The following is a 25,564-nucleotide window of genomic DNA, read 5'->3' as shown; positions in this document are numbered from 1 at the left end:
TTGAAAATCTAAAGAATTTTGATGCTCTCAGAACAAGTCTAAATTCACTATTTAAGAGGTAACACGATCTGTTGAAGCAAAATAATAATTATGCCAATTGTGAAACTGTACTGAACAGGATGATGGGTTTCATGATTCTGGTTCTTCTATACATGAACTGATATTGCATTACCCCAAAGAAAAAAGAAGCCAAAAATGTTTTGGATAGAATAACAGCAGATTCTTGGAAGTTAATGCTACTAGAGTAAAAGTCCTTTTTGCATCAATGACCAATAAAAGTTTGCAAACATAGAAGCTGCTGTGTCGACAGGTACAGTTCAAAACAAACTGAATACAATACATTTAGAACAGTACAAAAACAAGGCAGCTGTGGCTCTTCAGAACTGGTGCTAAAGACGTGCGTTATCTGTAAAACGGTTCATTAACTGGCTCATGTTGGATTTCCGACAGCAGCTGAGTGCCACCTCTAGAATGGGCAGACTGCCTGTATTAACTCCAAACATCTTGAGAATAGCGGCCTTTGGTCATTAGTTTCTTGATGTAATCCACTGCCAGAGCATGATCCACCTTTCCAAATTCCTCCACAATATCATAGAAAGTATTCTGTACATCACGCGCCATATAACGGGCATCACTGCAGATGGGAAAGAAAATGGTTAATGTTGCCCCAAAAAGCTGTCATTTTTTCAATGGAATCTGCTCACACAATTTTTAACTGGTTGTATGGGGGATAGCAATATGTGCAGCGCAAATAAAGATATCTTTACATTAACCATTAACAGATCCTTAAACCATGTATAGCTATATTTAAAATAGTCAAATGCTAAATCAATGTGGAAATTCATTGTGGAAATAAACATTAAAACATTCTAACAAAAGTGATAGAGCAAAATAGTGACACAACACGTCACCATAAGCGTGACATGACATTTAAGTGAAAAAGTGCAAAGAATTAAAGTCCATATAAGTCCAAATAAATGTGTATGAAACTGATCTTCAAAATGTGCCCCAACATGGGTACTGAATGTAAACCCATGACTAAAAAATATTGTTGTGAAGAGAACCACCACCGACAAACAGAGGCTTACCGGAATGAGTAGACCCCGTTTGGCATACGCTTAATGGGTTGACTCATGCAATGGTGTCTGCACACCCAAAAAGGCAAGGGGAAAATGATATGGCCGTTCCTCTCTTTTGCTGGAATATTCCTGGTCTGCCCTCAGTAGAAGGATTCAGTAGAGTATGAGCAACAATACTCTCAGGCACAGATAAGATTCTTCTCCAGGAAACGCTCAGTGTGTGGATCATCAAATAAAAGGAAACAAAAAACCTCCAGATAGTGTAAGTGTAAAACCATACAATAAAAAAGGTATTTAAAGTTCAGAACACTTCCAAATCAGTGGTCAAAAAAGCGATTTCAAATGTACTGTATACAGCATGGGTATGCAATGGCATGGGCAGAAGTCAACTTCTGTCCGTGCCATTGCATACCCATGCTGTATACAGTGCATTTGAAAGCGCTTTGACCACTGATTTGGAAGTGTTCTGAACTTTAAATAAATACCTTTATTGCATGGTTTTACACTATCTGGGGGTATTTTTTTTTTTTTTGATGATCCATACACTGCGCGTTTGCTGGAGAAGAATCTTTGTGCCTGAGAGTATTGTTGCTCATCCTCTACTGAATCCTTCTACTGAGGGAGGACAAAGAATATTCTGGCAAAAAAGAGTTGCTTGGACACCTTGCCTTATTGGGTGTGCAGACACCATTGCATGAGTGGACCCATTAGGCATATGCCAAACTGAGTCCACTCATTCTGGTAAGCCTCTGTTTGTCGGTGGTGGTTCTCTTCACAACAATATTTTTTAGTCGTGGGTTTAAATTCAGTTCAATTCAAATTCTTTGCACTTTTTTACTTAAGTCATGTCACACTTATGGTGACGTGTTGTGTCACTATTTTGTTATATCACTTTTATTGGAATGTTATGTTTATTGCCACAACATATTTTTACATTGATTTAGCATCTGAATATTTATATATGATATCCATACATGGTTTAAGGATCTATTAATGGTTAGTGTAAAGATATCTTTATTAACGTTGCACATATTGCTATTCTCTTATCTTTTTTTACACTTGTGCTGTGTTGTGGCGGACGCTTATTTGGACAGGGAGATTTAGATAGTTATTAGCTTTTATGTGCTCCCACTGTGGAGACTCTTTAAAATTCATTAGAGTTAGGACTGCAGGTAACAGGGAGCCTTGACGTGGCCCTGCAGCTTTCACATGCGTTTGCAAATGTGTGCTAACTAAACCCCTGTATTGACGCAAACTGTTAGACAGGCCAATTTGGTTGGTAAGCAGACTGGTTGGCAAATTGAACTGGGAATTTTATCTTTGTTTGTTTCAGTTATGGCCCCTGAGCCTGTACAAACCAGCTACAGGCTGACAGTAGCTGCAACATAGATGTTAACGTGCATTAGCGCATGATTAACTGCAGTTATGAACAGATGACTGCCTCTGGAATCCAACAAGCATGCGAACAGGGCTGTTTCCTATCTCAGGTATTGCCTCCATGTACAGTGACATGAAAAACACCCAAGGACAGCTGCTGCCACTATCAACCTGTCCATGATCTGTAGAGGCTGAGTGGTTGTAACTATCCACATCCATCTGTAAATCCAGATGAATATTCTTGGGGAGTGGACATTACAGTCCCACGTGAATGAGGCCTTTAAAAATGGGTTACAACTTGCCTCCAAATTAGGGAAAGCAGAACAGTTACAGGTGTACAATCATACCTTTGACTTGAAATGAAAAACTAGCCCTGTCTACATACACTGAACAAAAGTATAAAACGCAACACTTGTTTTTGCCCCTTTTTTCATGAGTTGAACTCAAAGATCGAAGACTTTTTCTATGTACACAAAAGGCCTATTTCCCTCAAATATTGTTCACAAATCTGTCTAAATCTGTGTTTGTGAACACTTCTCCTTTGCCGAGATAATCCATCCACCTCACAGTTGTGGCATATCAAGATGCTGATTAGACAGCATGATTATTGCACAGGTGTGCCTTAGGCTGGCCACATATAAGGCTCCATGTACACGAGACGTTGTTAAAAGTCCCTTTGAATGCTGGAATTTTTAGGACGTTTGAAACGTCCGTTCGGTCGCGTTTGTACCCGCGTTTAGCAGCGTTTGCGGGCGTTTGCTTTTAGAAGCGTTCCTAGAGGTCAAAAAAATTATTCCCCTTTAAAATGGAAAAACGCAAACGCTAAACGCGAGTCATCGCTTTCAGACGCGTTCGGACGCGTTCGGACGCGTTTGAAACGCCGGGAAACACACGTTCGAACGCAAATAATTGCGTTCTAAAAACAGTCCCTGAACGCAACTGCCTGCAAATGACTGTAAATGACCCTGTGTACATGGACAGATAAGATCACATGTAGATGGGTTCAGGGGCTTCTGAAAAAAACGCCCAACTGCTCCTAAACGGCCATTTCCAGCGTCCCGTGTACATGGAGCCTTAGGGCCACTCTAAAATGTTCAGTTTTAGAACACAGCACAATGCCACAAGTTTTGAGGGAGTGTGCAATTAGCATGTTGATTGCAGGAATGTCTACCAGAGTTGTTGTCCATGAATTGAATGTTCATTTCTCTACCATAAGCCGTCTCCAAAGGCGTTTCAGAGAATTTGGCAGTAAATTCAACAGGCCTTACAGCTGCAGACCACGTGTAACCACACCAGCCCAGGACCTCCACATCCAGCATCTTCACCTCCAAGATTGTCAGAGCAGCCAACCGGACAGCTGCTGCAACAATCGGGTTGCATAACCAAAGAATTTCTGCACAAACTGTCTCAGGGAAGCTCATCTTCATGCTCGTCTCAACCTGACTGCAGTTCGTCGTCGTAACCGACTTGAGTGGGCAAATGCTCACATTCAATGGCGTCTGGCACTTTGTAGAGGTGTTCTCTTCACGGATGAATCCAGGCTTTCACTGTACAGGGCAGATGGCAGACAGCGTGTATGGCGTTGTGTGGGTGAGCGGTTTGCTGAGGTCTACTTTGTGGATCGAGTGGCCCATGGCATGGGCAGGCATATGTTAGGGACAACGAACACAGGTGAATTTTATTGATGGCATTTTGAATGCACAGAGATACCGTGACTGAGGCCCATTGTTGTGTCAATTATCCAAGACCATCACCTCATGTTGCAGCATGATAATGCATGACCCCATGTTGCAAGGATCAACAACCTGATCAACTCTATGCGAAGGAGATGTGTTGCACTGCATGAGGCAAATGGTGGTCACACCAGGTACTGACTGGTTTTCTGACTCCCCCCGCGGACCCACCCAATACAGTAAAAATGCACATTTTAGAGGGGCCTTCATTGTGGCAAGCCTAAGGCACACCTGTGCAATAATCATGCTAATCAGCATCTTGATACGCCACACCTGTAAGGTGGTTGGGTTATCTCGGCAAAGCAGAAGTGCATTTGTGAATAAAATTTTGAGAGAAATGACCTTTTGTGTACATAGAAAAAGTATTCGATCTTGGAGTTCAGCTCATGAAAAATGGGGGCAAAGACAAAAGTGTTGCGTTTATAATTTTGTTCAGTGTAGTTAAGATCAATGATCATCCTCATCCCATATGAATGTACATACAGTATCTCACAAAAGTGAGTACACCCCTCACATTTTTCTAAATATTTTATTATATCTTTTCATGTGAAAACACTGAAGAAATTACACTTTGCTACAATGTAAAGTAGTGAGTATACAGCTTGTATAACAGTGTAAATTTGCTGTCCCCTCAAAATAACTCAACATATAGCCATTAATGTCTAAACCACTGCCAACAAAAGTGAGTACACCCCTAAATGACAATGTACAAATTGGGCCCAATTAGCCATTTTCCCGCCCCGGTGTCATGTGACTCGTTAGTGTTACAAGGTCTCAGGTGTAATTGGGCAGCAGGTGTGTTAAATTTGGCATTATCGCTCTCACGCTCTAATACTGGTCACTGGAAGTTCAACATGGCACCTCATGCCAAAGAACTCACTGAGGATCTGAAAAAAAAAAAAAAAAATTGTTGCTCTACATAACGATGGCCTAGGCTATAAGAAGACTGCCAAGACCCTGAAACTGAGCTGCAGCACGGTGGCCAAGACCATAGAGCAGTTTAACAGGACAGGTTCCACTCAGAACAGACCTTGCCATAGTTGACCAAAGAAGTTGAATGCACATGCTCCGTATCATATCCAGAGATAGTCTTTGGGAAATAGAAGTATGAGTGCTGCCAGCATTGCTGCAGAGGTTGAAGGTGTGGGGTGGAGGTCAGCCTGTCAGTGCTCAGACCATACGCTGCATCAAATTGGTCTGCATGGCTGTCGTCCCAGAAGGAAGCCTCTTCTAAAGATGATGCACAAGAAATCACGCAAACAGTTTTCTGAAGACAAGCAGACCAACGTTCAGATGGTGTCAAGCGTGTATGGTGGCAACCAGTTGAGGAGTATAAAGGACAAGTGTGTCTTGCCTACAGTCAAGCATGGTGGTGGGAGTGTCATGGTCTGGGGCGGCATGAGTGTTGCCAGCACTGGGGAGCTACAGTTCATTGAGGGAACCATGAATGCCAACATGTACTGTGACATACTAAAGCAGAGCATGATCCCCTCCCTTCAGAGACTGGGCCGTAGGACAGTATTCCAACAAAATAACGACCCCAAACACGCTTCCAAGATGACCACTGACTTGCTAAAGAAACTGAGGGTACTGGACTGGCCAAGCATGTCTCCAGTCCTTAACGCTATTGAGCATCTGTGGGGCATCCTCAAACGGAAGGTTGAGGAGCGCAAGGTCTCTAACATCCACCAGCTCTGTGAGGTCATCATGGAGGAGTGGAAGAGGACTCCAGTTGCAACCTGTGAAGCTCTGGTGAACTCCATGCCCAAGAGGGTTAAGGCAGTGCTGGAAAATAATGGTGGCCAAGCAAAATATTGACACTTTGGGCCCAATTTGGACATTTTCACTTAAGGGTGTACTCCCTTTTGTTGCCAGTGGTTTAGACATTAATGGCTGTGTGTTGAGTTAATTTGAGGGGACAGCAGATCTACACCATTATACAAGCTTTGCACTCACTACACTACATTGTAGCAAAGTGTCATTTCTCTAGTGTTGTCACATGAAAAGATATAATAAAGTATTTACAAAAATGTGAGGGGTGTACTCACTTTTGTGAGATACTGTATATACAAATGCCTTGGTATGGTTTCCATGCAGCATATTCTTTGAAGTGATCATACAAAAAGGTGACAAGTAAAGTTTTCAGCAAACGTCCAACTTTAAAATTGGGGATTACGTGACGAATATGTGATTTTTTTTGTAGTAGTCTATGCTTGGAGTTGACCCTAAGAAAATATAACTGGTGCAGTCAGCATGCTATGCAGTGACTACATAAATGCAGTATTTTATGTAAAACAACGGAATGCTGTTCTAAATCTACCCCCAACATTGTTTAATTATTCATTTGCAGAGATTCAAATTAAACAGTGCAAATCTGCTTACTGATGCTGCATGTGTCAATGAGATGTTGCTCAAGTTTGAAGCCAAGAAACCAGGTTTCCCTGGCCGATGCTCTGTAGCAATTTCCTTTATACAAGTTCTGCTAGCACATGTAAAATCACTGCAACAGTTCAAAGTCTAAACAAATTCTGATGTTGCCAGGACTCTGAGTTGAGATTACTTACCCACATATATAGATATGAGCATTTTCCTCATTAATCAGCTTCCATATATGCTCCTTGTTTTTCTTAAGAAGGTGTTGGACATAGATCTGTAAAACATGAATTAAAGCTTTAAGCCAAAAAGCAAATCCAAGTGCAAATAAAGAAAAAAAAGGTGATAGTGCAGTGTACAAACTACAACGAAAAAGTCACAAACAAAGAAGTGGGGGAAGGGGAAGTGGGGAAAGTGCTATGGTGCCAAGGCAGGAACCAAGTTATCATTTTGTAGTATACCATCATCTAATGGTGGTTTTAGCTATTGCAACTTGTTTACCAATGAAATATTGGTTTCTGCCTCTGTCCACACTTTGTTTAGTGCTAGTTAGTTTAGTCCTTGCTAGACCTTTCCCACATCTTTCATGTTCCCTCAGTGTTATTCACAGAGACAGGGCCCAGGCAAGTAAAGGTGTATTCACACTGGCACTTTAAACTGGTTCAAGGCATGGTTCATTCCCTTGGTCCATTCGTTTGTGTAGTGTCAGTGCCAGTTGCGGCCGGCCGATAAAAAAAAAAAAAAAAAAGATTAAAAAAAAAAAAATTTTTGCCCACAAGGGGCGCCCGCCTCATTGGTGCCTAAGGGGGGGTGGGGTTTTCCACCCGCAGAGGCGCCGATTGACGGCCTTCTGGGGCGTAACTGTAGCGCAGAGCACTGCGCTACACCACCCCCCTTTTGGCGCCCGCCTCATTGGTGCCTATGGGGGGGTGGGGTTTTCCACCCGCAGAGTCGCCGATTGGCGGCCTTCTGGGGCGTAACTGTAGCGCAGAGCCCTGCGCTACACCACCCCCTTTTGTGATGTCTTGGATCATGATTGGTCCAGACTCCAGCCTGGACCAATCATGATTCAGGACATCCATGCTGACCTCGTTGGGGGCGGTGCCGGTGCGTGCATCAGTCACTCACCGTGACCGCCCGGTCACCTTCCCGCCGCCGCAGAAGAGGAGTCGCGAGGAGGGGAGAAGCCGCCGCCGGGAGCCGAGCAGAAGAGGACGGACGTCGGAGTCGCGAGGAGGGGAGAAGCCGCCGCCGGGAGCTGAGCCGTCGCCAGGTAAGTGTCTCAGCCTTGGAGGAATAGTGTGCAGGACCTGGGGCTGGTACAGACCTGGGGGAAAAGTGTGCAGGACATGGGGCTGGTATAGACTTGGAGGAATAGTGTGAAGGACATGGGGCTGGTATAGACTTGGAGGAATAGTGTGAAGGACATGGGGCTGGTATGGACCTGGGGCTGTAGGAATAGTCTGCAGCACCTGGGCTAGTATGGACCTGGAGCTGTTATGGTTATGGGGCTGGAGTAATAATCTGCAGGATTAAGGCTGGTATAAACCTGAGGCTGGAAAAATAAGCTGCAGGACCTAGGGCTGGTACAGACCTGGAGATGGAGGAATAGTCTGCAGGACCTGGGGCTGGTATGGACATGGGGCTGGAGGAATAGTCTGCAGGACCTGGGGCTGGTATGGACATGGGGCTGGAGGAATAGTCTCTGGGAGGCTGACCATTGCACCCATGATCTGTATTTTCAATGTTTTCCAAACTCAATAACAAAAAAAATAAATAAATAAATAAATAATAAATGCATATTTATTTTTCAATATTGGTGCATTTTTTGATATTACTTTTTTTAAATGTAAAATATGCCTTTAAATTAACCAATAAAGGTTATCCCCTAAACTCCGGCCTTTATGGATATCTTTACAAATCTCATGTAAAGGTCATATACAGACTCAGACTGGCTAACTTTCTGCAGTGACCCGGGGCTCTGTGTAGTCTATAGGAGATGTGCTGACTATTAGCCTGTTGAATTATCAGGGCTGTATCTAAAAATATGGTAAAGGATCCATTATATACATATATAATATTGGGATAATACATGTGCCATTGTTTTTATTTATCTTTAATAATAAAACTAATAAAGCTATTTATGTGTTTTACTAATAATGTCTTAATATAAATCAGCAGGCTATCAGTAGAAACATATTTAGGTATAAAGAATGAGGTTTTGGTTAACTGCTGCTATGGGTTTGAGGCAAATTCAGAATAATTTTGTGCAGATTTATCTAGTAGATTTTTTTTATTGCATTTGAATTATGGGCTTAGATGGGCCAAAAGGAAGCTTTCAAATAAGCCAGCCCCCTAATATGAACAAGTAAGCGGAAAGCAACCATAGTGTCAGTGTATTGAAGCTGTTGTATAGAAAAGATAGGGAAAGCTGAAAAAATGCAGAGATTACGGTCATTTAGAGCTCTGCAATTTAATTCTGATTGCTAGCTTATTGTGCAATAAACTCCTTTGCTGTTTGTCTTCCTATGATTAGGGGGCATTTTTTATCTTTAATCTTATTGTATAGTTGATTTGAGGTCAGTGGTTACCATTAGCCACTGTTCAACCCATAGCAAATAGTTTTTTGCTGTAAGGCTTTCTGTTTTTTTTTTTTTTAATCTGCTTTTGTTACAGAATGGTATTTTGGTGTTTTCATTTATTTTAGGGATATATTTAGCTTATTCTCTCTCATTACAAACAGTCCTGTTGTTGGACAATTTTACAATGCGGTTTCAGCTACAGTTTTTTTTTTTCTACGGGCTCTCAACCAGGCTTCTCACTAGAGCAGTACGATTGGGATGTGGGTGGTTGTGGGTGTGATTCCTATCAAAGTCACGCAATTTTTTTGCCGCAAATTTTTCTTTTTGCGCCCCCCCCCCCCAAATTTCGAGCACCAGCCGCCACTGGTCAGTGCTCCAAACCTCACATGGGATTGGTTATGTGTACCGGGGCCGGGACCATTTGGAAAGATGGTCTGGTTCACTTTGTTTCAGTGTGAGTGCCAACCATGTCAGCGCACAGAACTCTCCATAAAGGACTATGTACAGAAGCAGGGATTACTGTGACCTGGTTAGCAGAGGTGATGTTGTAAGTGCCTGGGTGCACTTATTTTTTAGTCCAGTGTGAGTGTAGGCCAGCAGGGGTGTGGGCACAATCTAACTCAAGTACGGTTAAGTTCAACCAGTCCCAGTGTGAGTGCACCCTTAATTTTCCTTTTCTACTTCAAAAAGACTGGAAAAACATCCTCTTTCCTGAAATTAGCTAATGTAAAATGGAGTTGGAAAAAACTTGTATGTCTTATTGAAGAGTTGTACTAAGTCAGCAAGTCACCATACTGCCCAGGCAGACTGGGTCTATGGAGGTAAGTCAATGCGTAAAGCAACATCTGAAACAGAATATTGTTGCAATGTATTATAAAGATGTTTAGCTGGCTGACATACGTATGTTGCTTTGCCAAAATGGAGTGTTCCATTTGGTAAAATTAAAAATATGCCATAACAGACCATTTGACTGCAACTTTAAAAAGCATATACTAAATTAAATCCAATATAAGAATGGATAGATGGAATTTTAATATGCAACAGGAGACCACCCACCAGCACCAACTTATTACATTCTGGTACTGATCAAAACTACTATGAACAAATAAAACTTCAATGTTTTCCCAAAACAAACTTTAAAAATACGGCCCATCAGAAAGTTCATCTTAATGCTTTTTATTTTCATACCTTTTCTTTCTGATCTCGAGAGAAAGCAACATTCAGCTGAGTAAGAACACCATCTTTGTGAAATCTGGCAAGTTCTTCTTTATACAGATAGTCTTCATGTTCATGTCGGCAACCATAGTAAAGAACAGTCTCTCCAACCTCCTTTCCTAAATAAGAAAATTAGGTCAGTAAAGTCTGTAAAGGGATAGTACGCCTTAGCTACATTCATACTCAATGCTTTACTCATAACATTACTACATGTCATCTACGCTATGGTATAGCAAGCAAGACATAAAACAAACCATGAGTGCAGAACTCTTTACAGGGCACTGGTTAGATAGAAAACACCTACTAAACCTAAGACTGGCAATGGAAGAATCCGTTTTTTTTCCCTCATTCAACCAACTGACCCAATTCCCCTATTCACACATATGAGGTGGATGGGGGAATTCTTCCTCGCTGTTTCTTTGTATTCTGAAAGGCTGTACATTGCAGTGCTGATCGTAGATTTTTTCAAACAGGAAGGCTGAACAGAAGTCAATTGGTAAACAGTAAGAAAAAAGTTTGTTGGGCGCTTCCGCTGGGAGATGGGTCTCCAATGAGGCAGTCTTGATAGGAGAGGGGCAACCAGACTGGTGGATGGACTTCAGAGGTGCACAGATGTGTCATGCTTACACAGAGGGCAGCTCCAAGAGGCCGAAGCAAGGTCCCACTAGCAAGCAAAGGAAGGAAGGAAGGCTCCGCTGAGTGTAGCAGATGTAACTTTTATTCCATAACAAACACAAACTTACATAGGAGGCTGGTGTATAACAAACAAGCTACGAGCAAATACACAAGCCTCTATGTAAGTTTATGTGTTTGTTATGGAATAAAAGTTACATCTGCTACACTTCAATTGCTAGATCAACTTCTGTTCCAACCAACAGTGGCCATACATGGATCAAATTTTGTCTGGTCCCTTCTGAGCCAAATTTCAACACATATACGATCAGCTTAAGAATATGGGGCATTCTAGCTGCATACAATAAAGTCCTTGAGCTAGCTTGTAATAAGCAAGTAAGGGAATGGCCTTTCCATGAGAGACTAGTAACACTCATGTTCTGTCTCATGACAGATTTACTTATTTATTTATTACAGGTACTTCTTTAGTGCAATCAATCTACGTAGCATTTTCCACAAATTGTACATTCACATTCCCTGCCCTCAAATCCCTTACAATCTAAGGTCCCTATTTCACAGTTATACATACATCCATATACTAGGCCCAATTAACCTACTAGCGGGTCTTTGGTGTCTGGGAGGAAACTGGAGTAGCCGGAGGAAATCCACGCAGACACTGCGAGAATATGCAAACTCCAAGCAGGTAGCGCCATGGTTAGGATTTAAACCGATGACCCTAGTGTTGCTAGGCAGAAGTGCTAAACATTTAGCCACTGTACTTGACTATTTCAGTAGGGGTCCCCTCCCCCGCCTTAATGAAAATGAAAGCTTTAGACCATTCCTGGAGGGTTTTGATTCTGGCAAGATGGATTGATGTATTCTTGGGATATCTATGGGACTTCTAACCGCACAGAGCCCCCATTATCTCTCCCCTGTGGGCTCATCCATGGTTAAAGTTTCTTTTTTTTTGTGTGTACAGATATACTCCAATGGGGTTTATATTATTATTTTTTTTTCTTTTAAAAATTGTTCAAATGAAGGGTTTTGCTTTCAATATTTTGTTCATTCCCCTAATTTATAGAATGTTTATTTCCAGCGTAGGTTATGACCAATGTACTGGTGTTGATGTGTCCTCGGCCAATAGAACCTCACGTTGGCTTTGATTTTAGACGTTTGCACCAGACACAGGGAGGCCCCCACACTAATGTGATGGTATTTGGATGGTGGGATATTAATCCCCTCATTCATCTTCCACCGCTTGAGGTATTTCCTGTGTCGGCAGCTTTTTGTTTTCAATATGGCCACGACCTAATCTCCGGATGTTGTCATCCTGGAGACCAGAAGTGACGCGGCGGCGCGTGACGTTATTTTGCGCTCTCATATATGGAGACACCAGGGATCGCCTCTGATGCCATTCTCTGTCCCCTCCACATGGGAAGGAGGGGAATTGGACACTTAGCGGCTGTGGTGTTCCTCAGCCAATTCCAGGACCACATCCAGAATCTTAGAGGTGCCACCTTTGTCTGCTTTTCAGCCAGGCAATACGAGTTGCAGGAAGATTTAATTCTAGTAAGCATTAGATACACCCCCCTTTTCTCTGGATTTTTTTAGTCCTGTACTATTAGTTTAATGTCCTGGTTTTCCTTCTTTCTTAGCATGTAGGCCCTGCTATATTGACTCCAGGCCCCTCTCTTTTGCCAAGTGGGTATTGGAATCGGACACCCCCGCTCCAGTGATCCTTGTTGCAACGTTATCTGTTGATCTCAGCCAGGAAGTCCATGGACACATTTAAACCAAATGGTCTCCCTTAAGATGTAAGCTGTGGTCTCCATTTCAAAATATTTATGAAATGGGAGTTAATATTTCTATATAAAAAGTACATTATCTGGAACGTAATTGTTGTGTTGCAGAGGTGGTAGAGAAATCCCTCAGGAAGAATCTGTTTTTTATATATGTCGAAACGTGTTATATTTTCCCCTTCTGTGGTAACATCTAAGCTGTTTCCTATCAAATTTACTGCATCAAGCTGGGGAATACCACTTTGCCCTTGATTCAATCCGTAACCATTTTTTCTATTCTGTATATGTACATTTTTTAAGTTTACATGTATATAAATGTATTTTGTGTCCCTACTTTTTAAATAAAGGTTTGTTCTTCTGTAAGAAACCATATAATCTTTTGAATAACATTTTTACCTTTTTTTACAAATCTGTCTGGATTGCCCTAAAAATCCCATATCATGAGGATTCAGTGTGTTTTTCAAACCTCTTCACCTTTCTGTTTAGCAGAGACGCCAACAGATCCACCTCGGGGATTCCCCATCAGAGATACAACTGATGAAACCCCTCCGGATAAAGGGACCTCTCCCCTTTGTCCAACGCCTGCCGACTGAGGTAATCCGCCTGCCAGTTTTCCACCCCGGGAATGTGTACATGGGAGTGGGCTGGGATGAACCGTTCTGCCCACCTAACAATGCCGGCTACCGCCAGAGCCGCCAGGACACTTTTTGTGCCCCACTGGTGATTGACATAAGCCACGGCTGTGGCATTGTCCAATTGAATGCACACTGGACATTCCTGATTGCTTGGAGTTCCAAGACATTGATCGGTAGTCTGGACTCTTCCAGTGTCCAGATCCCCTGAGCATAATTTTTGCAGAGGACGCCTCCCCAGCCGTAACAGGTCTTGTACCGCCCCAAACAGGCCCTGTAAGCGGTCGGGGGGACAGGCGCAAGTTGAAAGGAAAGAACCTTACCGGGGGACAAATGCGAAACTCGATCTTGTAGCCGGACCGAATGACTAGGGGAGCCACATTCAAAGAGGCATCACAGAAACAGCAGCCCCTGGACCAGCTGGTCTGCCAGCTCCGCCAAGGCAGAAAGGCAGGGGGGAGCTGTTCTCCCTCCAGGTCATGGCGTAAAAGGTTAGCCCACTCAGTCAGAGCTTGCGACACTGGGGCAATGGTGAATACCGGCCTCAGTGCCAAACCAGCCATGAGTGTACATATCTTGGGCCACAAACTCTGCCTTCCTGTCAGCCGAATCCTTAAAGGCCAAGGACTCTTCAACCGGAATCATGGTTGTCGCTCTACTCACCATACCAGGAACCAGGTGGGCCCCGCTCCAGACAGAACATCCTCTCCATCGAAATGGGGGGGCTGTTGACCAAGAGGAACGCTGAGACTTGGCCGAAACCAGGACGTATGCGACCTAGCAAAGCATTTAACTTGCAGGCATGCCCCCGTCCAGTGGGGCTATGTCAGGGCCAACCTAGCACAGGGGCGAGGTCTGTGCGCGCTCGCTGGCCAAACTGGGGTGACCACTGGATCTAGATTATCCAGCCTGTTGTCCAGTCTGGCAGTTGATTGCAGATCAACAGGAAAAAAACAGGAGAAAAATGTCCATCTAAAAAGAAAAAAATGCCAAGAGCCGGGGATCGCAGCAAGGAACTAGGTCCTTCCTCCTGACTAGGCAGAATAAAACTGATGTTGAGGGCATGTGGCCTGGTATGGTCTAGGGGGGGTGGGGCCACTCGCTCGTCCCCTCCCCTTTCCTGGCCTGCATGCTCGGATAAGGGTCTGGTATGGATTTTGGGGGGGGACCCCACGCCATTTCTTCGGCGTGGGGCTACCCTCAAATTCCATACCGGACCCGAAGGGCCTGGTTTGGAACCTGGGGGGGACTTCCTCGCCGTTTTTTCGCCCCATTTTTTGGCATGGAGTTGCCCCTCAAGATTCTCACAGGGCAAGTCGTGCCGCAAGTCGGATCATCCTGATCCGACTTGTGGTGCGACTTCCATTCAAATCAATAGGCTCCCATAGGGAACCATTGATTTTGAATGGAAGCAAAATAACGTAGAACGTGGCTGAACGTATGTTCATCACGTTCGGTCACGTTTGGTCGCGTTCGGCCGCGTTTCAAACGCCGGGAAACACACGTTCGAATGCAAATAATTGCGTTCCAAAAAACGTCCCTGAACTCAACTGCCTGCAGAAGACTGTAAACTACCCTGTGTACATGAACAGATAAGATAAAATGTAGATGGGTTCAGGGGCTTCTAAAAAAAAAAACGCCCAACTGCTCCTAAATGGCCATTTACAACGTCCCGTGTACATGGAGCCTTATGTGGCGAACTTACTCCAAAATCAGACAGTTTTGGACAAGAATTCATGCACTGATCCACTCTGTTACCAGGATCAACATCCCCAAGAATGCACTCGAGAAGAAGAGAAGACCTTTCTAGACCCTTTCAGACACATTCCCAGACATTTATCTTCTACATATTTCAAACCTCAAAACTGTCAAACACAAAGGCTTAGAAGTCTCTAGTGGTTGATATCACAACATGAAATGCAAAATTACATCATAGATCATACTTAATAGTAAACACCCTGCAAAACAACCAGGTGACATTTGAAAAGGTCTGGGATCCATGGATACATTATATAAAACCGCCCATTTATTCCTACTACTGGGAAACAGATGGAGTATCTTCTTCCTCTGCTTACTCTAAAACAGGCTGAATCTTGCATTGCCTTGTACATGTTAGAAGATCACTGAGGCTGAACTAATGTTCCAACATCTGAAGTAAAATGTGTCTTGATCCAGGATATTCTACTATTACATAGGGAAAACTTTGAATACCTTCTCTGTATACTTGCTTATACCCAGACCCTGCTCTCTAGATCTAAATTGTATTTGCTATGTCTTATGTAATGACTTGCAGATATACATTATTTGTGAAACCTACATTCTGACAATGCTTACTTTGTAAACCTTGTAAAAGATTTATACATGGTTTGAATCCAGCTGAACTGGTTGAGATTAAAACTATTAATGGGCAGGCTGGCTGTACCCAGTTGATCGACTGATCAACCTAGGTACAACCGGCCTGCCGGACTCTCTTGCGATCATCACCGTCTTCTCTCCGTGGGGGCGGCTTCCCCCGCCAGAAGAAATTGCTGATTCTCCTGTCAGCACAGTCTGTATTGATGGGAGAAATCAAGCAAACTTCTTTCCTGTAACCTATGGTTGAAGGAAAGAAATTTGCTCCGTGTATGGCCGGCCTAAGGGGGGGGGGGAGGGGGGGGGGGCAGTACAATTGTTTGTATATTCCTTTGTTAGAAAACAATCAAAAACCATAAAAAAAAAAAGAAGCACAACATCTCTGCACTACATGCACATTTCCCCATGTTCTATCCATTTTAAGTCCTGCTGTTGGCTGAGAACAAAGCATTTTTGTGGAGTGAGGGGGCGTCAGCCCATCCCTGCTGTCTTATGGTAAACTCCCTATTCTACTATCCACAACAGAGACAAATCCTTCTGTAGTCAAAGATAAAAATTAGGAGGGCTAATTTAACTCATTAACGTGGTTGTAAATATTTAGAAACCCCTCATTGCTGCTGTAATTTGACAGTCAACCTACCTTGCTGCTTTAACCATTCTCTTTCCTGTATAAATCCAATGAATGGGGCAATGCCAGTGCCAGGTCCAATCATGATGACAGGTGTACTGGGTTTAAAAGGCAGTCTGAATTGTGACTTGCGGACATACATGGGTACTGTTGATTTATGGCCGTTGTCACATGGTTGCTTGTTTTTAAGCCAGTTGGTGGCGACTCCTTTGTTTGTTCTGCCAGTCTTGGTTTCATAATCTACAAGCACTGCACATATATGTATGGAATTGGTGTGAACCTGAGACACGGGACAAAAATATTCAATAAGGAATATGGATACCAAGCCATATAAAACATGCTACTACTAAAATCAAGTTATTGAATGCTTTCCTAAAAATTGTGCTCAGCTTAATGCAATTCAACATTCTGTAAAGCACTATTAAATAGTGTGAGCCACACTGAGAAACATTTACCAACTGCTAACCACTTAAGGCCTCATGCACACTGGGAGTTTTTTTTTTTGGCATGAGGGTTTAGTGGCAGGAAAAAAAAAAAAAAAAAAAAAACCTTTGCCAGTGCGTTCGAGCAGCAAGCATTTTGGCAAAAAAAAAAAAAAAATGCTGACAGCTCCTAAACTCTACAGTGGAGGCTGTCGGCATCCTTAACCAGTGATTAGCTGATTGTAAGAAGGACCAGCCTGGGAAGCTGGCCACCACATCCTTAACAATGGATGAGTTATCCTATGTACCCCATACTAATTCACATTGGGGGGTGGATCTGGGGGCTAGGGTTGTGAGGAAGAGGCCCTTGTTCCCATCAACATCAGGACAAGGTGCCCCAAAGCACCCCCGCCATATTGAGGCCATGTGGCCTGGAATGGTTCAGAAGGAGGAGGAAGGGGCCTCTCACTCGTTTCCCCCCCCCCCCCCCCTCCCTGGCCTGCCAGGCTGCATGCTCAGATAAGGGTCTGGTATGGATTTTGGGGGGGGGAACCCATGCCATTTAAAAAAAAAATATTGGCGTGGGGGATCCCCTCAAAATCTTTACCAGACCTAAGGGTCTGGTATAAATTTGGAGGGGACCCCCAAGTCGTTTTCCCACAATTTTTTTTATTGCTGACAATTTTTTTTTTTTACATTCAGTGGTCAGCGGGGAACCCTATTGGAACTTAGTCACTGGTTGTTAAGAAACTGAGCCACCAGCATCCTTAACGCTAAAGGTATCAAAAACTTAGCTGATTGCAGGCAAAAAAAAGCACCAAAACACAAGCAGTTTTTAGCTTTCTAGTGTGCATGAAGCCTTAAGCTTTTAACAGACTGGCTGCAGATAAACTGCCATTGGTAAATATACATTTACTACTGAACTGATAATATTGTTGACATTGCAAAAAAAAATGCACATAAAAACAGTAATTCCTATGCCTAGTACACTAACGATGAGAATATCTGATGTGGAAAAAAAAAAAAAAAAAAAAAAAAAAAACACACATTCAGCGCAATCGTCAAATAAGCTATTCATTACTACACAGCTTTTGAGAGCCAATCACAACTGTCCATGCGAAAATGTCCGAAGGAACAAACTGTAAAAAGTTTTCTTGCACAATAAACAAACAATTTTCATGTAATTTGTATGGTATTTGTATGAAAAAAGACAAAGACCATGCATGCTCGGAAACAAAAGAATACCATTACAATACAATACTTCAATTCCGACCTTGTATTCTGTCACACAAGAATGTTTGTAAGTTTAGTAACCTCTTAATTTTCAACATGAAACTAGCATGCGAAAAAAAAAAAAAAGGACAATCATTTGTCTGATATTCTCATTGGGTGCACTAGGCTTAGAATTGACCTTTCATCAAACAATCATCATTCATATTAAAAAAAAAAATAATAATCTTCCCTTAAAATATGTGCAACCAGCACAGAAAAGGATTAGACATTCTCAAAGGAGGAGAGGGCTTTAAAAAGAAAGAAGAGCAGAAGGCTGTGCTGGGGAATGAATTCTGCTTGAGTGGTCAAATTTTTTATCATGTTTAAATGTAAACTGAGTAATTTGAATCAGGATTTTTGATTTACTGGTAAAACAAAAAAGAAAAAGCAAATGACCCAGCAGTTTTTTATAACCCCCACCCACTTCCAGTTCGCTACAAGCTGGCCATACATGGAATCAAAATTCAGCCGGTTTAGCAGGAATAGCCCAAATTTATTTCAGTATTTAGCCCTATCTGCTCAACCGGTCGTTTCGACCAGCTTTTGTCAAACGGTTCTGCTGGAAAACCTGCATTCGATCAGCGCATGCAGCCTAATCCATGTATCCTGACGGCAGGGGAGTCCCACTGTCAGAATACAAAAGACACAGTGGGGAGGATTTCCCCATCTACATCAAATGTGTGGATGGGGAAATTGGTTCCAATTTTTTCATTCAGCTGGCTGACAAAATTACTGAAGGATGTATGACCAGCTTTAGTTTTGTAGCGGTCAGTGACACACTGGCCATAGTGCAGTTGAAGTTCCGAGGCGCACGAAAATGCACAGGTGCGGTCCTGCGGTTGCCTGTCTTGCGGTGCGCAGGTGCACGCATATGCGTGTATTCATTATGGACACTGGCGCCAAGTGGCCTATTTAGGTGCAGCAGCTGCACTAGTAGGTTGCCAGCTGATCTGCAGCTGTTACCAGTGTTCCTATTCCCATTTCCTGTATCCTGACCATTTTCTGCCTGTTTATGTCTGTATCTGATCATCAGTTGCTGACGTGGCTTGTCTGACCCTTCATCCAGTTATCGGTCTGTTCTGCTTTGCATACTGCCTGGTTGCGATGGTCCTCCTCCTGCTGTGTGCTGCCAGTCTTACTGCATCTACTACCAGCTGCTGTCTACCCAACCTGGGGTCTGCTGTTCCTGCTGCAATCCGCCGCTCAAGCTATCCGACTCAACTCTGGTGATGCACTTGCCATATACCTCTGTGACCAACAGAAGATCTTACAGGCACTCATTACCGCGTTCTTGCTGCCACTGTCGCAACATCAGTGGCCCTTGAACCAGGGCTGTACGAGAGGTCTCCCTCTACATTTCACGCTCTGCCACAAGGTACGCGACAGTAGCAAGCCATAGAGAGATAACAACAGAGGTGAGATCCCATGGTTTCATAGTGCACTTCAGGGAATAGATTTTACAAGCAAGTCAAAAATCCTATTGTCTTACAGTCAGGGTCACAGGACCTTTAGTCATTACCAAGGAACATCTAAAAGCAGTACAACTGAAGGCTGGGTAACACAGCAAACACCAAAAACTTGCATCAGAAGAGACCTAGCAAACAAGCCAGTCCAGTTTAAAAGTTCCATCTGGATGCCAGTAGATCAACATCTGGCATTCCACACCTGTGGCAAATGGCTTGAAACACCTTCAGATAAAAAGCCCATTCCAGAGATTTAAATGCCGAAGACTGAAAAAGTCTGCCTCCCAAGTCTAAACGCCTGGGATGCGGACAGGGTTGGAACATGCAGTTCTGCCCAACAGTGGATAAAATGGCACTGGCAGACAATGGCATTGGACCTGTATAGCACCCTGTGGCTTGCTCAACAAGATGACAACATGCTAAGGTGGGCACCCAGGTAGGATCCAGTGTCCTCAGCAATATTAGAGGCTAGCCCAATTTCTTTAATCCAGCAGGGTCCAGGTGCGGACCCCTAAGGCTCAGGCAAGGAGTCGACAGATCTTAAACTGGAGTAGGGGCTATAGTGTAACAAGGGATTGGGATTAGAGAGAAGGGAAAAGGTAAGCTTCTCTTGGTAAAGAGAAGATGTCCCACTAGGTACACCCGCGAAATTGAGGCTAGCTGGGAGTAGCAGGGGTTATCTAGGGGATGTCCTGGGAGCTTTTTATGCCAGCATTTAATCATCTGAAGGTAACCTATTGAAAGAACTAAAGAGCCTGTATCCTCTACGACTAAGAAAAAAGTAATAGAAAAAAAAAAAAAAAAACACTGCAATAAGCATTTCATTTTCTTGATTTTTTGCTTTCACTCTCAATTTTTCAGTTGGGGTCTCTTTAACCACTTAAGCCCCGGAGGATTTGGCTGCTAAAGGACCAGGGGTTTTTTTGCGATTTTTTACTGCGTGACTTTAACGGACAATTGCGCGGTCGTGCGACGCTGTACCTAAACGAATTTGACGTCCTTTTTTCCCCACAAACAGAGCTTTCTTTTGGTGGTATTTGATCACCTGTGCGATTTTTTGATCACGCGCTATAAACAAAAAAAGCGTAAATTTTGCAAAAATAACAATATTTTTCACATTTTTTTTATATGAAATTCCCCAAAAAAAAAAAAAGTAAAAATCAAAAATTTTTTAACATTTTTCGGCCAATTTGTTTTATGCTACCTATGTTTGGTAAAAAAAAAAAAAAAAAAAAAAAAAAAAAAAAAAAAAAAAAAAAAAAAAAAAAATCGCAAAAAGCGTATTTTGATTGGTTTGCGCAAAAGTTATCGCGTTTACTAACAAAGGGAAAGATTTTTGTCATTTTTGGTGTTTTTTTTTTTTAACGCGTAATGGCGGCGATCTGCGATTTTTTTTTCGGTACTGCGACATTGCGGCGGACAGATCGGACCCTTGACTGACATTTTTGACACTTTTGGGGGTACCAGTGACATTACTGCAGTAATCAGTGCTATACATATGCACTGTTACTGCAAAAATGACACTGGTAGGGAAGGGGTTAACTTTATTGGACAGGGAGGGGTTAAGTGTGTCCTAGGGGCGTGATTCTAACTGTGTAGGGACATTCCTATTGGTGTAAAAGCAAAGATCAACCGTTCTACATAGTAGAACGGACAGATCTTCACTTTTACACAGGGAGAACTGACAGGCAGCTTGTTTACACAAGCCGCTCTGTCTTTCACCCTTCACAGGAGCGATCGCAGTGTGACTGGCGGACATCGAGTCCGCCGGTCACACGCACTGACTTGTCTGTGAACGAGCCTCGGCGGGCGCGCGCCCGCCCGCGATAGGCTCGCAAGTCAGTGACAGGCGAGTGACGTACCGATACGTCACTCTGCCTGGCCGGGGCTGACCGCCGCAGTATATAGTCGTGCGGCGGTCGGCAACCGGTTAAGCCAACAGGAGACATAGGAAACATGATTGCTTTATAATGGAAAAATTGCCACAGTTCTTTGCTTGAAGTTTCCCAAATAAGCTGTAGGATATGTAGAGTACATATGGTTTTGTCAGAACTTACCTTTGAAGAAGAGGCAATTGAATAATAACGAGCCTGTAAGCGGGGCAACAACTCACAAAGGTGGTCAAGCGGAGGTCGTAGTGAAGGCATATCTTCCAGAATAGCCAAAATATTCCTCCTTGCTTCTAAAACCCAGCTGAGATACAAAGCCTACATATATTTGAAAAACACATATTTATTAATAAAGTGATTTCACAATAATAAGCATTCAACAAATGTCGCCTACCGTGTACTGTCTCATATGTTTTATGGAAGGGCTTTCAAAAATAAACAGCCATTTCCTTCTGCCCCCTTACAACCAATGCTAAAATAGCAAAATGTACTGCAACCAGATAAATACAAACACATGCTAAATGTGTGTTAAAAACAACTTCTGAAAAAATGCAAGATCACATCTATAGGACAGCAATAAAAGAACAGTATGGGCAAAAAAAAAAAAAAAAGATTATACTCATCTAGGTGGATGCAGCAATGATCCTCTGCCGCCTCTGCAGTAAGAACTAAGCAATCCCTCAGTTCTCCCTTTCCACTCTCAGTCACCAGATCTCTGCTCTGCCCCTCCAGCGCTTGTTGGACCGATGGGCTGTGGAGGGGGCAGGAGGGGCTGGCTCAGGCTCTTGGGAGGATCACAGAGGCTGAGATAGGTGCCAGTCCATGCTTCTGACCATGTGGTCGGGATCTTTCCCAGCTTGGACCAGCTCTGGGATATCAGCCGACAGCAGGCTTTAACCCACTGTTGGCTGAAACTGGGTCACAGGAGTACAGAACGAAATGCACTCCTGTAATCCATAGGAGAAGTACAGCCAAAAAAGCTTTGGCTGTACTTCTCCTTTTAAAGCAGCAATCAAATACTGTTCTGTATTTGGATTTGTAGGAAAGACACTCAAGGTCAGCATTAATGAATCACCAGTGACTGCAAATATGTTTAGGAGACAGCTTCTGACCCTTTTCCCACCGCCATGCTTACAGCATTAGGCTGAATATATTGTATTGTAATTGTACTGTCTGCCCTTATGTTGCAAAGCACTGCGTAAACTGTTGGCGCTATATAAATCCGGAATAATAAAAAATAATCTTTATTATTTTTTTTATTTCTGCCTCTAAACGACCTAATGTACATTGATATATAGGATAACATTGAGCTGCTTCTACAGGCAAAAGGCGTTTAGCTTAAGCACATTAAAAATTCAGTATGTAGCTTACCTTGCCTTCAGCTGCAGAAGATGCCATCTTCCGTAGGTTCTCCTGCTCTTTCTGATCTGTGGCATATTGTGCAAGTTCATACAGAACATTGGTGCGGGGAGGATTGGTAATATCCAGATAGTAGGTGAGAGCTGTGCGGTATGTGGTAGGACAAGGGAAAGGATGCTTCTTGTTGGATTCCTCTGTAAAAAAAAGAATGGTATATTCAGCTATTCATTACAGGCAGTTATATACTGTACGCTTATGTGTGATACTAATCATTTGACTTTGACTCCTCTATTAGGAATCTTTCATAACATTCTTAACCACATTTAATCACTTGCTGACCAGCCGCCATACTTTTACGGTGGCAGGTCGGGTCTGTCCCGCGAAACGACGTACCTGTACGTCGCTTCATGAGACTGCTATTGGAGGCGCACGAACGCCGATTGGCCACAGGGTGGGAGCCAATCAGTAGGTCCGGAGAATGCGATGCCCGCAAGGCACCCGCGGTCGCTCCCCATGGAGACAGAACGATGTAAACATGGCAGACCGCTGTTCTGTCAGTGATGAACACAGGGATCCTGTGTTCCTCCCATTTAGGAACACCGGTTTCTGTGTTCATCCAGCAAGTCCATCCCCCACACAGTTAGAAAGCATCCCCTAGGGACACACTTAACCCTTTGATCGCACCTGGTGTTCCCCCCCTTCCCTGCCAGTGTCATTAGTACAGTAACGGTGCATATTTTTAGCACTGATTAGTGTAGTTATGTCACTGGTCCCCCCAAAAGCGTCAGTTAAGTGTCCGATCTGTCTGCCGCAATGTCACAGTCCCGCTAAAAATCGCTGATCGAGGCCATTACTAGTAAAAAGAATAAATAAAAATTACATAAATCATTCCCATAGTTTGTAGAGGCGATAACTTTTGCGCAAACCGATCAATATACACTTCTTGGTATTTTTTTTTACCAAAACATGTAGCAGAATACATATTGGCCTAAAATGCTGAAAACATTTTATTTTTTAAAAATTTTTATTGGGAATGTTTTATAGCGGAATGTAAAAAATATATATATATTTTTTTTAGAATTGTCACACTTGTTTTATAGCGCAAAAAATAAAAAAGTCGCAGGAGGTGATCAAATACCACCAAAAGAAAGCTCTATTTTTGGGGGAAAAAGGACATCAATTTTATTTGGGTATAGCGTTGCACGACCGCGCAACAAGTAATGCAGTGCCGTATAGCAAAAAATGGCCTGGTCATAAAAGGGGATAAAACTTTCCGGTCCTTAAGTGGTTAAACGACTGTGTATAATTGTAAAGATCTTGGAATGTCAATAGGACTTTCATTTTAATGTACAATATATACCAGAATATATATAACCTAATACCACAAAAAAAAAAACCCAACTGTACCCTTTTAGGTCAGAACAGGGCATATTGCATGACACGGTTATTTATCAAAGAGTTTTTCCACGCTTCACTGCTTACACAGCGAGTTGTATGAGGACAGGGACAAAGTTTACCTAAAATGTACAAATGCTTGGAAGAACTCACCATCCAGATTGTTCAAAGATATGACAGTCTCGAGGTCTGCGCTCAGAATCTCTCCCAGCTTGTTGACTATAGAGGAGTCATTTGCTGGATAGACTGCAACGTGATCGCCTGACTCGTACCTACAGAAATAAAAAAATAAAAAATTCACTAGAAAGAAAATATAATTCATAGGTATGTAAGGAATTTTACTTTATTAAAATGAAGTTGCAGAATGGCAGATCACACAGAAAATAGGGATAACAGATAAAGAGGACATACCCGCTGCTCATTAAATTATACCACCAACAAAGCCAAAACTTTTTTCGGATGAAATGAGCAGGAGAGGGTTCTCTATCAGGTTTTTTGGACATCTTAGCTCCTAATGGAGAAATTTCCCCTCACTTATTTTCAGGAATGCAAGTGATGTAAAATGTCTTCAACTGAGACATGCACATTTACAGTAGCTACTAGGGAAGAGCTAAAAAACTTCTGATAATATTTTAATTGGTGTTGGTGCCTTCTTGTCCCGGTGACACCAGCAACAACCATTTCTTGTATGAGCATTTCAGAGATAGAGGTGAGGAAGCATCTAACAATGTCCCAGATCTCAGATTTGAACAGATTTAGTAAAAATGTTCATTTGCTTCCTTAGTTAAATTGTTGCATTCTGTTTGCAGTTCATACTATGTACTGTTATGCATATTCAATATTTTGTTACCTATGCAAAATTGTTTTTTAGATTTAACCTATGCAGTGCAAATATCTATCTAAACAATCAATTTGACTTATATGGAGGTAAAGCAGATACTCACAATTGGTGTTTAGCTAGAGCCAAAAGAAATTATAATGTGTGTTGCCAGCTTTATAATAATCATATCCTTCACCTACTGTAAACAGCTTCTGGCTACGCCTGCCTGACCTCATTCTTTTATGGGCTATATAAATGACTTGCTTAGATTAACAGCTGGGTAAGCAGGGTGTAAACACACAAATTAGACAATTAAAGAAAAGCACAGATGGCAGAATACCTTATCTTTGATCCATTTATATCCAGCTCAAGGTGCATCAAATGGCGCTCTCCACCCTGGTTTAGCTTACGGTTTGCGGTTACGTCAGCCAGGAATGGATTTTTTGCATCAAACGGTCTGCAGGGTAAGAACATGATCATACACTGTATAGACTTACATACATTACCTATATAATGCAATAGCAGAGTTTTGCTTTTAAGGCTGGAATTGCACGGTTGCCGT

General features: G+C 42.7%; 1 protein-coding gene across 1 annotated transcript in view; it reads right to left on the bottom strand.

Annotated features, from left to right (window-relative positions):
* Positions 1–269: 269 nt before the first annotated feature.
* POR (cytochrome p450 oxidoreductase) overlaps positions 270–25,564 on the bottom strand; it is a 141,708-nt gene continuing 116,413 nt past the window's right edge. Inside the window, exons 9-16 of the mRNA XM_082244640.1 lie at positions 25,343–25,459; positions 24,336–24,454; positions 22,800–22,981; positions 21,597–21,746; positions 16,395–16,662; positions 10,333–10,478; positions 6,754–6,839; positions 270–634 (exon numbers count right to left, since the gene is read on the bottom strand). Of these exons, the coding sequence (XP_082100766.1) occupies positions 490–634; positions 6,754–6,839; positions 10,333–10,478; positions 16,395–16,662; positions 21,597–21,746; positions 22,800–22,981; positions 24,336–24,454; positions 25,343–25,459 (1,213 nt within the window). The 3' untranslated portion in view covers positions 270–489. The remainder of the gene's footprint in view (positions 635–6,753; positions 6,840–10,332; positions 10,479–16,394; positions 16,663–21,596; positions 21,747–22,799; positions 22,982–24,335; positions 24,455–25,342; positions 25,460–25,564) is intronic.

Source organism: Pelophylax lessonae, assembly GCF_965119305.1.
Source record: "Pelophylax lessonae genome assembly, chromosome: 2".
Lineage (NCBI taxonomy): Eukaryota > Metazoa > Chordata > Amphibia > Anura > Ranidae > Pelophylax > Pelophylax lessonae.
Note: the sequence above shows the minus strand (reverse complement) of the source record. Positions and strands in the feature narration are given on the sequence as shown.